Source organism: Cystoisospora suis (assembly GCF_002600585.1).
Source record: "Cystoisospora suis strain Wien I chromosome Unknown contig_4355, whole genome shotgun sequence".
Classification (NCBI taxonomy): domain Eukaryota; phylum Apicomplexa; class Conoidasida; order Eucoccidiorida; family Sarcocystidae; genus Cystoisospora; species Cystoisospora suis.
In genome coordinates this window covers 1-13689 of record NW_027157147.1, presented here as the reverse complement: position 1 = coordinate 13689, position 13689 = coordinate 1, and the positions used below count along the sequence as shown (strand labels likewise).

Below are 13689 nucleotides of genomic sequence, written 5' to 3'. Positions count from 1 at the left end.
ATGTATATAGGTAGAAAGGAGTTGCCATATCCCCCGTCCAGCGCAGACATGAGGAACATAAAGGTACCTTCACTCTACGCTTGAAAGAGAAGGCTGTACGTGTGCATGACGATGATGGCTATCGAACCTCGTGTCTCAATATCGAATATACACTGCATGTGTAGAATAGATTTCTATGTATGGTAGTGCATCACTATAGAAGTGCGTCTTCTGTAAAGATGAAAGAGATCTCTATCATGGGGGCGTATAGGGTTTCATACTTTTCTAGGGAAGAAGAGTCTTCTATAGAAAGAACAAGAGGAATCACTAGAAAAACGGACCGTTTTTCTTTCTTGATTGATCTCCGATCTCTTCTTCTATCCTGCTTCAATCGAAAGAGTGTAGACTTTCTTAACTATCGACGTCATCGTCGTCAGGTCCTTCCTTCATCTAGGGCCTCTTCATATCTGTTACGTACATACCAATAGTGCATGTGTGTTTCCTACCGTCACCGGGACAGCATTAGAGCCTCCTTCCGACTATCTCTTGGATCGGCTTCAAGAGTTCTATGAAGACCTCGAAGAAATAGAAGAAAAACTTCAACGACGCGCGTAAGTTTCTCTCGAGCCCCAAAACACGAGGGAGACGACTGCAGGAAAGCCACACCCTGTCGTGTATGCACACCTCCTCCAGGTGTCGTGTGCGGTTCAAAGGGCGCTCCCTCCTCGCCTTCTGTGAATGGTGTGGATTCATCTTGGCGATGGGAAACACTTTTAGGGTGAAAGAGAGGAGGAATGGGGTGTACAGAAGGTATAAGCAGTAAGACTATCTCTGTTTATGTATACACATACAGATAGATACTTGTGTATTAGTATGTCCTCGCATCTGTGTATATGAATTATACTGAGAAAAGATATCCAGCATGTATGGGGGGAGCGTCTAGAATTCACACGGTGACTGTAAAGAGCTTCTCTTTTACATATCTCCTGGATACATCTCTCTTTCGATACCTCCTGACTTCCCGACAAGAGAGGGTAGAGGGGAATACGCCTCTCAGAAGCACAAGTAGCATGCACTTGCTCCCCCTCTCTATCACTGCCTGTCTTCAGTGAGGGACCGCCTGCTGATCTTTGTATCTGCCTGTATAGACATGAATCGCCTTCACTCACTACTCTTCATCATGTCTCCAAGGTAGAGACGTACACAAGCTAAAATTTTTCTTTCGGGTGTCGGCGGATCATTTCTTCATCCTTCTTCTCTTCTTTCCCTCTCTTTCTTTCTTTCTCTGTTTCGCCGTTGTATGTTGCTCTGTCCTCTTGTCTAAGTGAATCCATTCCTACAGATCGAATTGTCTGTCTGTATCTCCCTTCAAACCGCATACGTATATGTAAGTCACAACGTCCCTCTTTCTAACTAGATGTGCATGTCTCTATCTATACGGTCCTGTCGTCACGCGCCTTTCTTTGGCTGACGTATGTTGTAAATAACTCGCCGTATGTGTTTAGAGAAAGAGAGGGAAGGTCTCGTTCACGTTCTCCAAGAAGTTCAAGTAGTAAGGGTCAGAAAGAATCTTCATTAGAGAATGGGGGGGGGACTGCAGGAGGAGGAGGAAGAAGAAGATCAGCCTCGTACAGCAGATCTCCATCAACTTCACGGAGAAGGGCAAGGGGAAGAGATCTCTCGACAAGTACAAGCCGTTCTCGAAGTCATTCACGTGATCTCTCCCCAGGCGCATGTCTAGCTGGAAGACTTCAAGAAAGGTCAGAGGGTCGTCAGAGACACACAGAGATTGATAGCTTAAACAAAGATAGGTAGATAGATAAATAGATAGATATTCAGGGAGTATTGGGCGTGTACACTTTTCCGATCCTTTCTCACTTTTGTATACGCAGAACTTATACATATACTATATATATATATATATGCATATATATTTCTACCATGCTAGATGCTCCATATCTATATTCAAGTAGATGTTGATGTATGTATCTGTTTATATATATATAGATATATACAGTATCACCCCCGTGTGCGACTCCATGTATATCCGAGTGTCATGGGTATAAAACTGGGTCTATACAGGCCCAACCCGTTTCTCTGTGGTAGTGGCGATGTATCATCTTCTTTCACCCTGCCTCTCGTCACTTAAAGCATTCTACCGGCTGCTCATATCTTGAGTGCATGCATGTGTCTTCGACTCCGTTCCAGTAGAGTAGAGGAAGTGGAGTAGATCAGTAGCTTCTTGGCATCCCCAGAATGACTTGGTTTTCTTGACGCCTTTCTCTGTGCTTACCTTCTGCAAAGGAATGAAGAGACATCTTAAAGTCTCGATGCACAATCTAGCGATGGGGATGTCTAGATCTTCCTTGTATCGAAAGAGAAAGAAGTCTCCGACAGTCTTTTCTCATCCAGAGAATAGAACGGACGGATCTATTCGTCTTCTGTTTCTTCTCTCGTGCTCGGGTGTCTCTGGGGAGTCCTTTCTTAGCCAGTTCTTCTTCACACCTCCTATTCTTTTTCACTAGACGTCTACGTACAGCAAGCGCTTCAAGTGTCGGGGCCTTCACGCCTGTTATTCTCGTTGTCTTTCCTCGACTCTCGAAGACGGCTTGGAGGGTTCTATCTATCCGTCTTCATGGCGATGTGTTTAGGCGCCTATGTAGCCAGCTATACCGTATGTAGACGCACACATGCATCTACAGTCTCCTCTACAGATGCCGGTCCACGTGTATATATATAGGTCAGTATACATGTGTAACGGGTTCTGTTCTTCTTTCTGCAGAGATCGCGAGAGACGTATACGAGAATTTGGAGATCGCGGGAGTGCTTTAGGATTGTCGCCGTTTGATAAATCTCTTTCTGCAACCACTTCTTCTTCTTGGATGAACGCCGAGATGGGGATAGGAGATGATGGATCTTTCTCTGGCCATCCAGGTATTGTTCAGACACACACACTCCTTGAAACGTACGTAGAGAGAAAGAGAGAGTAATAGTGTGGGACAATGAAGCTGTTAAGATATGTATGCTCTATACGGGGGTCTAGACAACCCCACCACTAGGCAGACACATACATCAGATAACGACGACGGAGATGTGTGAAGTGAAACTCCCTAAAGCGGAAGCAAATTTCTTCACTTCTCTAAGCCCGTACACCTGCTTCTCTCAGGGGGGCTGCTGGTCCTACGCTCGCCCCTCCACTCTTTTCATAGAAGTTATGTGCATGTAGACTTGAACAGATACTCCGTACTGTCAGCAGTAGCGAGTAGAGGGATCTATGTATATCTAGATGAATCTTCGTGAGAACACAGAAGACTCTTCACGTGTCTGGTTCATAAGAGCTCTTGCGTCACATGCGATCCCTACGTAGAATACTACTACTATTTTTCCCTATTGTTATTCTCATAGTAGCCATACAGTCAAGCTACCTTTCTTTATCTATACATTCTCTCCTTCGTCGATCTCTCATTTGTTTCTTTCCATATGAGTTAGAAAGCTCTCTTCTTCTCTAGCACTTCCCCATTGATTGGCATTTTGACTCTAGATAGAAAGACAGTAAGGAAAACAGAGAGAGGGCGCACCATCAGAATAGGAGTAGAATCCTCTTAGACAGAGGCTTCTTCTCCTATTCGATCGTCCTTCTGCTTTGTTTCTTCCATCCGACTGCGCAAGTCTCCTCTCGTTCGAACCCTATGAAGTCATGTAGACACAAACATCTATACAGCCAAGTCGAGCTAGCTGTTCATTCTTCCCAGTAGACACGTCCGTTCCGGCTAGAGTAGACAAAGAGGAGAAGAAAAGAAGGTTTTCTTTTTGAGTTAGTGTACTGTCATGCGTTCGATCGGTTCCATCTCTTCTATCCTAGTCAGCGTAGCTATGCTTTTTTCATACGATAAGATTACAGGCGCATGTAAAGCAGTCTTCAACACACCGCTCGCCACGTAAAAGAATCTTTCTCTTTCTTTTCTTCAGAGTTACGAGGCGCACGATTAGGCCTGGGTGCAGCGTCAGAAGTTGAGGAGAGACTGGAGCAAAGGCATCAGCCCCCCCCCAAGACAGACGATCCCTTCGAGCTCTATAGACGTCAGCGTGCTGGGAAGTATCATGATGTGATTGCAACAAGGTATGGATTGAAAAAGCATATGAACAAACTCAGCGCTTGCCTTCTCATAGAGGTGGAGACAGGAAGTAGTTTAGACAGGGATGGGGCAGCATATGTTGAGCGGCGGGTTATGAAGTCTCCCCTGATGCTGTGGGCTTTGAGGATAGATAGATAGATTAAAGATAGATAGATAGACAGATAGGAAGCGGTGTGTCTTTTCTGTGTGGAGAGAGAAGGAGAGAGATACAATTGTGCGATATCTTTGCTGTATCTCGTGCGGCAATCTCGCTGTTTTTCTGGAAGCTATCTGTTTGGAGGTGGAGCCGTTGTGTGTTGGCTATCTACGTACCTTTCTTATTCATTTTTCTCTCCTTCTCGATGTACGCCTATGGAGATTCTTCGTCTAAGAGACGTGGAGGGAGTCTCAAGTGAGAGTTTAGAGAGACGACAGATCTGTATATTTCTTTCTCTCTATATGTTTGGGTAGATAGGATGCTTCGTGGATACCGAGCAAGGGTCGTATAAGGTTTTCTGCATGCATCCTCTCTCCTTTCTAGCTAGACACGCGTGTCTTCTTTCGAGCCTCTTCGTGTTCAGTTGTCTACTGCCTCCCTCCGTCTTCAGTATCTCCTTCATAGATGTTTGTCTCTGAAGACGAGCTCTCTCTTTCTTGACGATGATTTCTATGTGTTCGCACATACATATATACATCTTCATAGACACGTACCAGTAATACAGACATACGTATGTTCTCACCTATACATGGCATATCCAAATATGTATCCATAAATGTCTGTGTAGATGCGTCTGCTATCTCCGTGGACAAGGTGATCTATATATATATAGAGAGAGAGAGTATTTGCATGCAGTGATAGGGGTTGATCCTCTTTGTCTCTATGTGCACGTTGCACACGTCTTTTTCATACCTTCTTTTCTTCAGCAAAGCAGTCGCCCGACTTGAACGTCTTGCCGATAAAACCTGTTACGTCTGTCATAAGGTATGGAATGCACTTCGTATACATATAGAGATACATCTCCATAGAAGGGACAGAGATACATGTCCATAGAACGGTCGTTTATTTATATATATATATATAGAAAGAGAGAGAGCGATATGGATGCATATACTCAGATGTGTGTAGTATCTCTGACTATCGGGTGTGAGGAATATCAGCTATACAGATACAGAGAGACAGACAGATACATCCGTAGAGAAATGATCTCTCTATCTATGCAGATCTATGTGTAATCTCTGAGGACATGTGGAAAGACGTACATATACATACAATGTCTCATACGTGTGTTTTTCTGTATGGAGAAGAAACCTCGGCGTCTATCTGTCAGCATGGAATGACGGGCGCTTAATGTTGTTTCTGTGTTCGCATGCAGTCCACATGTCCTAAGAAGAAATTCTGATGTACAATTTATGTCGATCGTCTTTAGAGAAGGAAAAGGAGAAAGGAGTAGACAGCGTAGATCTTATTTCTTTTTCTTGATGTGTAGATAGATGGAGGATAGATGGTCGTGGTACTACGGGGGCGCTCCCAGTTAGCTTAGCTGTTTAAGAGAGACGCAGAGAGACGAATGTGCGGTTGGAGACTGCATGGATCTCTTCAGAGATAACTAGAGTAAAAGGCTTCGTACAGCTTCCTATCTTTCTATTTGCGTCAAGAGGGAATGTGCTGATCCAAACAATATCACCGTCTATCTGTCTCACCAAACCGTTCATTCATGCGTCTCTAAGAAGAGATATCTTATCATACACATAGTTCTTTATACACGTAATACAAAGGCAGATGTCTATAGGTACGCGTGCATATATATATATATATATATATATACATGTATGTGTATATATCTCTGTATATATGAATATGTTTGTGGATTGGTTTGAATGTGTTTGTGCTGAACAACAGATTGGTCATATAGCACGGGATTGTCCGAATAAACTTTCGCGTTGAAGGGACTTCTTTTACATCGTTCTCTCTCTCCAGTTCTTTTCTTTTCTTTGTCTCTTAAAGAATGCTAAAAGAAGTGAAGGTTTCTGTTCTCATTTCTTTCTTCTTTTCGCTTGACTTGAGGAGTAAAGTCAAAACGGGTGGGCAAAACAAGAAAGACGAGGATCTGCTTCTCTGGAAGATATCTTTCTTTCTCGCTTTCTTTCTTAGTTTGTTTCCCCTTTCATTGCTTGTTTTCTGCCCGAGGATATCTTCTCACATTCTGGATGTATTCGTTATCTACTCTCTTCCTGTGTCTACGAATCTCTTCCTATTGGTTTGGATCTTCATAATCTCCTCCCGTCGGTATTGTCAGCAACGGCGGCTCAGCAAGATATAAGTGTATATCTTCCTATGCAGATATAGATAATATCCCTGCCTATCGCTAGATCCATATGAATCCTCTGTGTTGAGGGCAAGGATAGGCACGTCTGGATATGTGCATGTGTTTTGCTAGCTGCGTGTTTGATTTTTCCCAGTCTAGTGTGAGTCTGTGCTTTTCGTCTTTCTTCTTGTCGCTCCTTCTCTACACACGCCTCGCAACGCTTTCTTCTTCTCCTTTTTCTTCTCTTTCCTGACGTCATCTACACCTTTCTCAGACAACACTCTGGTGAATGAGTAGTAGGAGTAGGAAAAGGAGGAGGTCATGCTTTGGTCTTTAATACTTGAAACAAAGAGATCCCCTCTTTCTTCCTTTCTGTCTCGTCTTTATCTTTTCTTGTCGCTATACAAGGATGGCGTAAATCCACCCCCCTTAAAGCCTTTTCTTTTGTTTGAACCTCTTCGGAAAGGAGGCCTCAATAGCAGCCACTTTACCGTCCTTTCTCACTCGTGCTTTGTAGAAGATGACTCTAACCTGGTAGAGAAGGATACCATCAAAATGCCTCTGTCTCTCTCTCGTTTTCTCCTTCTCTCTTTCTCTCTATTTCCTGATGGAATACATACTATGGAAGCTTGATTAGAGAGGACTCTGAACTAAGACATGAAGACACGAAGATATCTGCAATAAGCCGTGTGCGTCTGTGATTAAGAAAAAGAAGAAGACAAGAATTCGCTCGCCAAGATCGTCATTATCCTCCTGTCGTCTTCTTTTTTACTATGCGACGCCTCCCATATTGTAGAAACAGCCGATGCTGAATGCGGTCGCATAACTGGCTATGAGAAGCCCGTTCGCCCTTTCCGGAGTCCTACTCCGGGGCGGCCCCCTCACCCAGTCAGACAAGGGCCCACGCATGTGAAGGAGCTGTCATAGTAGAAGTCCGGAGCCGAAACCGGTGGACGGTCGGCGGTGGCAGGAGTGCACCGCTGCCGATAGCGCGCAGGGTAGTAGGTCATCGAAGTGTTTGCAGCAAGCCACTTTTGCTTTTCTTGTCCGGAAGCAACTGGCAGTATGGAGCCCAGCCTGGGTCCTATCGCAGGGCCAGCAAGGGCAGTGCCGAGGATGAAATCTGTTCATTATGAGGACCTCCCCCTTCTGGCACTGGAAGATGCGACGAGGGATCCGCTTTTCTAGGCAGATTCGCTCCTCGTTTAATCGAGGAGCGAGGTCAAGAGAGCAGGTGACAGGGAGTCGGCATTGTACTTACCATGGCTCCTCTACGAATGACACGCCATGGCAGGAGATGATACCACGCAGTCTCTGCCCGTGCTGCGGTACGCTGCTGTTGGGAACCTATTCGTATCGCTGCAATTCGGGGGACAACGATGCGCCGCTACTGAACTCGGGTAGTGTTGGTACATCACTTAGCAGGGCGCATTGTCCGCCTTCAAACCTTACCTCGCTTTGTCCCGGGAATCCCCCAAGCAACAACGTCTCCGGGCGCGTTCTAGGGGGCAAGGGTGGTAGTTGGCAGGAATGTCGTGCTGATAGCAGAGAGCAGACGCTAAAGACTGCGGGGGAACAGCTGCCAGCTGCAGCATTTATCGATCCTGGAACGATGAATGCACCGGGTGTGCCTGTTCTCTCTGCAGCCGGTGGGCTCCAGCAGTAGCCGGAGGCGCAGCAAATGAGTTAGTCAGTACATTTGTTTTGAGTCCATCTACGACGGTGACCACGGCGTCAAGCGGAAAAGAATCGCCAAGACCTCAGCCAAAGCAAAAGAAAATACTACACTGCTATCGCGACTAGAGCTGCTGCAGCATTCATGGAACTTGGTCTCTTAGACACTCTTCTCCGGCAGATTAGTTGGGGTGTCGACAAGCCGGGGTCTCTCCCATGGTTCGCCGGCACACGTAGCGGTGGTGAAAGTAGTAGCGTAGATCCCCGAAGCTCTTCCACCCAGGAGCGACTAATATAGGACTCTGACAAGTAGGCACCGTACGAGTCTGTAGTTGCGCCTCGCACACCGTTAAGACGCCCCAGTGGCATTGCAACCCGGCAGTACCCCTTGCATATGAACCTCGTGACTTTTGTGGTAGGAGGTTTTCTCTTTTTTTAGGCTACGCTAATAAGGAATGCTTCTAATGATATAGTGCTGCGTAGTCAGGCTTCCACTGTTCTCCGGTCTACTTCGGCCAGAATCGAATCTCTGCCTCCAACGCGAGATTCGGCTTTACGGCGGGTGGAACTACTGTGTCAGGCGTCCTTTGCTGGTCACGCGATGGACACTCGCATGGTTTGTTCTCCACCAGGGCACGTGGAAAGAGGCTCTCGGGTAATGCCAGGAGACCAACTCAGGGCCACTGCCCTCTGTGTCGACGAAACTGAGAGTGCCCGCCGTACAGCAGCTACTGTGTGATTTCCTCGAGCTCACGTAACGGCCATGTGCCAACGGCTGAAGGAGCCTGACGTTCTTCAACCGAAGCGGCTGTGCAGCCGACGATTTTCTCTGGCGCCTCTTGACAGACTGAGGCTGAACTGGAGAACTGTACCATCCTTGGCGTTCGCAGTATAAGGCTTTCTTCATTCTGTAGTTTACTTACTTCATTTTCACGGCGATGTTCATTTCCTTTCACGGGGATCTCTGGAGAGTTAGGCAGTTTAGAGGTATGCACCGGCAGTCACTTGAGAAATCAAAAAATACTATATCAGTATTGATAGGATAGTTAACTGCTTATCTTATAAACTCTGAATAATATTTTATCGGCTAAGAATAGGGACGCTCACTGCACGGTAGTAGTAGTAGTAGTCGCTCGCGGTGCACACCACCCCGCTTAGCACGACACAGCTTTTCCTCCAGAGCTTTTCTCTAGTACTCAAACCATCTACTGGAAGCAGTCGGTTATCTAAAGAAGGAACAGAAGGATATGCAAAGTGGCAGCAAACCTAAAACTTTCTGCCCCCAGAACAAATAGAAACTTCAGGTGTACAGAAACCTCCAGGGGTACAATTCTTCTCAGACTGTGTGACAGAGCTACAAATCCGCCTCATCCATCCATCCATCTATCCGATCCTTCAAAAGTTCTTGTCATTCTTCATTCGTTCTGTTTCTCTTATCGAGTGTATGTCTTAACATTCCCCTCTCTGCCTTTCCATAAAGATTTCTTATCTATTCTGTATCGTTGACGGTTTCTGGTCAAATAGAAGTCACAAGCCAATTCATGAGAAGGTGAAGAATCAGAAAGAGAAAAAACTTTGTCACTTCATTCTTTCCTCCACTTTTCTTACTTTCTTCACACCCCTCGTCCCTTGGATGATACGAGAAAGAAAGCAAAAACCCAAAGAAAGAGACGAGAATCACACGGACAAAGAATGAAAACAAGACAGACACCTAGACACAGACATCCATCTCGATAACAGCTAACTAGCTGTATGTACATCGATACCTTACTGGCCAACAAATGACTCGCCAAGATGATATTTGACTCGACAACCCCCCCTCTCGCCATGACATTCCTTCCCTCCCTCCGTTCTTCTTTTCAAGACCGAGAACAACGAAGATGATCAAAATCGTCTCCCTCTTCTTAGCTGACAATGCATGACAAACTTTCTTTAACACTTTCTTCAAGAAACGCCTTTCTTTCTCTTTCTCTCTTCTTTTCTTTTCATTGCAAGATAAGACTGAGAGATGCTGAGTGCAAAGAAAAGAAAGAACAGGCGGCCTCGGTTCTTCGAAATCTTTTCTGAGAAGAGAGATATAGACAACTCCGGCCAAATCGACAGATACAAGGAACAGACGGCCGTCGGCTGTATCTCCCTCCCGGTGCTATTCCCTGGAGTGTCTGTGTCTATACAGCTGTACATTCCGAAGAAACACATTCATATCATGTATATAGATCTTCTTCAATCATAAAAATACATATATGTAGATGGATAGACTGAACTCCCTTGAAAACTGTGGAAGTGATAAAGAGAATTGTAGAGAATCCGCAGAAGTGAACGATTCTACTCATGGATTTTCTTCATCCTTCCTTCGACATCTTCATATAGCCACAACCCTCCGAGTGTATATACACTGTAGTCCATTGCTGGGAGGGTGGGAAGGATGACGCCCATATACACCACAGAGAATGAAAGATTTACACTTCATCTTCGATGCTTTCACGACATCATAAGAGAGCTTGTCTTTCCTTCTCCTCTTCGAACCTAGTCAGTTCCGTTCACTCTTTCTCTCCAAGTCTTGAAGAAAGGAAAGAAAGAAAAGATGAGAAAGGCCCATCTTTCAGCTGAACGTGAGGAAGGTGACGTTAGGGAGTAGATCTCAAAAAACTTATCATACAGGGAGAGGTAAGATAAGAAGACTTGTTCTCTCTCTCTCTCTCTGTCACCCTCTCTCATTGTTTCCCTCTCTTCTTTTCTATACTCATGCTGTCGTATCGTCTTCTTCTCTTTTCTTTAGCTAGGTGTAAGGGAGATCTGAAGTGAGATAAAAGACTAGGGACACACAGAGAATCCTCATTGAAAGACGATGACGATCGAAATAAATAAAAAAGAAAAGAAGAGAGAGAAAGAAACACACCCAGTTTACTCCCTTGCGAAAGAAAGGAAAGAAGAACGCGCGATCTCTTCTTCTTTTTCTTCGGTTCTCCCTCTGCCCTTCTTTCCCTTGTTCTCTTCCTTTGCTGTCGATAAATTGCGATAAAAGCACAGAAGAAAGAAAGAGAATCTTTCTCACAGATATCGTTCTCTTCTTGGACTGACATGTCAGGAGACTGAAGCGACGACGCAAAGAGATTCCCTCTGTTCTTCAACCTCATCTGTACATACACTCCATCCCTCCCTCTCTCCCCCCTCGCATATGGATACATCCCCTCTACATACATAGACCCTACGTCTGCATTTAGTGATAGAGATATATACGAAGATGGAGTTGAAAGAAGGTGAGTTGAACGGCTATGTATATAGATAGATATGCATCTTGTTTCATATGTATCTTTTCTACACCGAGACCTATCTATAGATAGAGACAGGATATATCTGGTATCGGGTGGAGTGACGTTCTCCCTGGAGGTCCCACTGTGCAACTGTATACATGTATGAAATGTAATAGAAAGACGCAAGCATCGATTCAAATAGAAGCAGGCTCTCCTCCTGCCTGGATTGACTACTCCCTCTTTTACTCCTTCAAGCAGAAAGAAGAGACCCCTCATATATTCTTTCCCTAAATAAGAAGATTCTTTTCAAGCTTCTCCGTTCATAAAGCTTAAGAAGATACATCCCTCAGTTCTCTTCATCGAGGACATTCTTTCTTTACTGAGAAAATCCTTGGAGCTTCATTTCTTCCTCGTCTTCATTTTCTTCTTTTCTTTACGCTCCTACCTTCTCCTTATTTTCATCTCCCATCACCTTTCCCCCCTCCTTCACCAAGAGAGTCTTTTTCGCATCTTCTTCCTCCTCTTTCTTCTTTTCCTCTACATGAACACCCCGACTCTCCATGACACTATTAGGATGTTCCCAATTCTCCTTTCCTTCTCCTCCTCGTCCTTCTGCTCTTTTCTCCTCTTCTTCCTCTTCTATTGCATCTTCATCGAAGTCATCTTCTTCATCTTCTTGTTCTTCTTCGTCTTCTTCGCTTGTCGAATCGAACTCTCCCCTTCCGCCTAGACGCAATACAGAAGGCTGGTGATCCTTCTTCATTTTCATCTTGTCCTTCATAGAAAAGCGGCCTTTCTCGGGGCGAGGTGTGCTAGTAGGCGAACACGTTAGAGGAGAGGAACTGCCCGAAGAGGAAGATGACGTTTTTCGATGAGACTTACATGGAGAAGAAGTCTCTGTCGTAGCGGAGACAATCCGACTGCGAGACAGCAGCCCCCCTTTCTCTCCTCTTCTCTCATCGCTCACCCCTAGTCCCCCCCCCATAACGGAACCCTCACTCGGGGAGAAGAAATCGTTAGGATGTGAAGAAAAAGAAGATATGCAAGACGAAATAGAACTTCGGGGGCCGTTAGCAGGAAAGACATTCTTAGGTTCCTCATGTGCTAGTGGATGTCCGTGTTCATGTCTTTCTCCTCTATGATTAACAGACGTCTCTTCACTGCTATCAGGTGTAGAGGCGCTCTGACTAGTACTATTACTCCTCCTCCTTTCTCCTTCAGAGACATCTTGACTTTCTCCTATCTCACATCCTGAGGAGGAAGAGGAAGATGATGAATGTTCTTCTTCTTTTGCACTAGTATTGATCTTCTTATTCTGATGAGGAGCGTCTTCATCCTCCCCTGTCTTCTTGTGAGTCGAAGTTGAAGAAGAGGCTCTATGCCGCTTTTTAGGTGTTCCTCCTTGACTTTCTGTCTCTTGAGAAACAGAGGTCGTCGTCGCATGAGCTTGGCTCTCTTCTGCTGAAGAAAGATGGGAAGTTGACGAAGGAGGGTGACGAAACACTGCTACTCCAGGACCAGAAGATGGTCGGGTACATGCAGAAGAAGAAGAGAAATCTCCTCTTAGTCGGCTCATTGTCACTGCACAACCCCCCCCTCCTGCGCCACTACATAGGCCCGCTTCCGGGGCCTCGACATCTTCTTCAGAATGAGGCACGTTGACATTTCGAGTTAAGAGAGACGAGGATGAAGAGAAGGGAAAAAAGCCAAGAACGGTGGGGAGGGTAGTACTATGGGGGTGTTGGGGGTTCGTGGTGAGATGATGGCTTGGAGAAGAAGGACGCCTAGGCATTGTTGAAAGAGACAGGAAGAGAATGAAGAAGGGGGGAGAAGAGGATACAATAAAAACGGAGGTGAGGTGGAACTGTTGGTATGAAGAGGAGTGTGTCTCTTATGAAGAGAAAGGAAAGGTGGGGTGTTCTCAGAGTTCTTTTTCTGAAGGAATAAGAAGAAAGAGAAGGTAGCAAAAGACAAGACAGGAGGGAAGACGGGACGGAGAGAAGACAAAAAGAAAGAATGCGAAGGATCTACCCACCAAGAAAAGATGAGAAAGAGGTCTGTAGAAAAGAAAAGAGAGAGAGAGACTCTCTTGTCTTCATGAAAAGGAAAGAAGAGAAAGGGGGTGTGCGTGATGAAGACAAGAAAAGGGACGGAAGAACATACACACGATGGATTTGGAATGAGAAGGAAACCATCCAAAGTGAGAAANNNAGAAAAAAAAAGAAAGGAAAAGAGAAACTCCTGATAGCAAATTTACCGGCCAGAGGGAGGAACCGAGGGAGAGGAGGGGCGGGGAAGGGTTTATAGAACACCATGCGAGTTCAAATGAGTTGTGACGTTCTTCTTCTATTTCATCCTCTA

The 13689-nt window shown here is 45.3% G+C and overlaps 3 protein-coding genes across 3 annotated transcripts in view; 2 read left to right on the top strand and 1 right to left on the bottom strand.

Moving 5' to 3' along the window:
• The window catches only part of CSUI_007991 (zinc knuckle domain-containing protein), a gene marked incomplete at its 5' end in the record, with an annotated part of 7176 nt that extends 264 nt beyond the window's left edge, over nt 1-6912 (top strand). Inside the window, 6 exons of the mRNA XM_068068131.1 lie at nt 417-590; nt 1485-1739; nt 2762-2913; nt 3949-4099; nt 5019-5076; nt 5995-6912. Coding sequence (XP_067919893.1) covers nt 417-590; nt 1485-1739; nt 2762-2913; nt 3949-4099; nt 5019-5076; nt 5995-6039 — 835 coding nt within the window. The remainder of the gene's footprint in view (nt 1-416; nt 591-1484; nt 1740-2761; nt 2914-3948; nt 4100-5018; nt 5077-5994) is intronic.
• CSUI_007992 (uncharacterized protein) lies at nt 627-1300 on the top strand. The gene has a single exon (XM_068068132.1). It carries the CDS (start codon nt 873-875, stop codon nt 1089-1091), a length of 219 nt encoding a protein of 72 aa, XP_067919894.1. The 5' UTR covers nt 627-872; the 3' UTR covers nt 1092-1300.
• A 2673-nt stretch (nt 6913-9585) lies between the features above and the next one.
• CSUI_007990 (uncharacterized protein) lies at nt 9586-13680 on the bottom strand. Its single transcript, XM_068068130.1, has one exon. The coding sequence runs from the start codon at nt 13118-13120 to the stop codon at nt 11762-11764; it is 1359 nt and encodes a 452-aa protein (XP_067919892.1). The 5' UTR covers nt 13121-13680; the 3' UTR covers nt 9586-11761.
• Nucleotides 13681-13689: the final 9 nt, after the last annotated feature.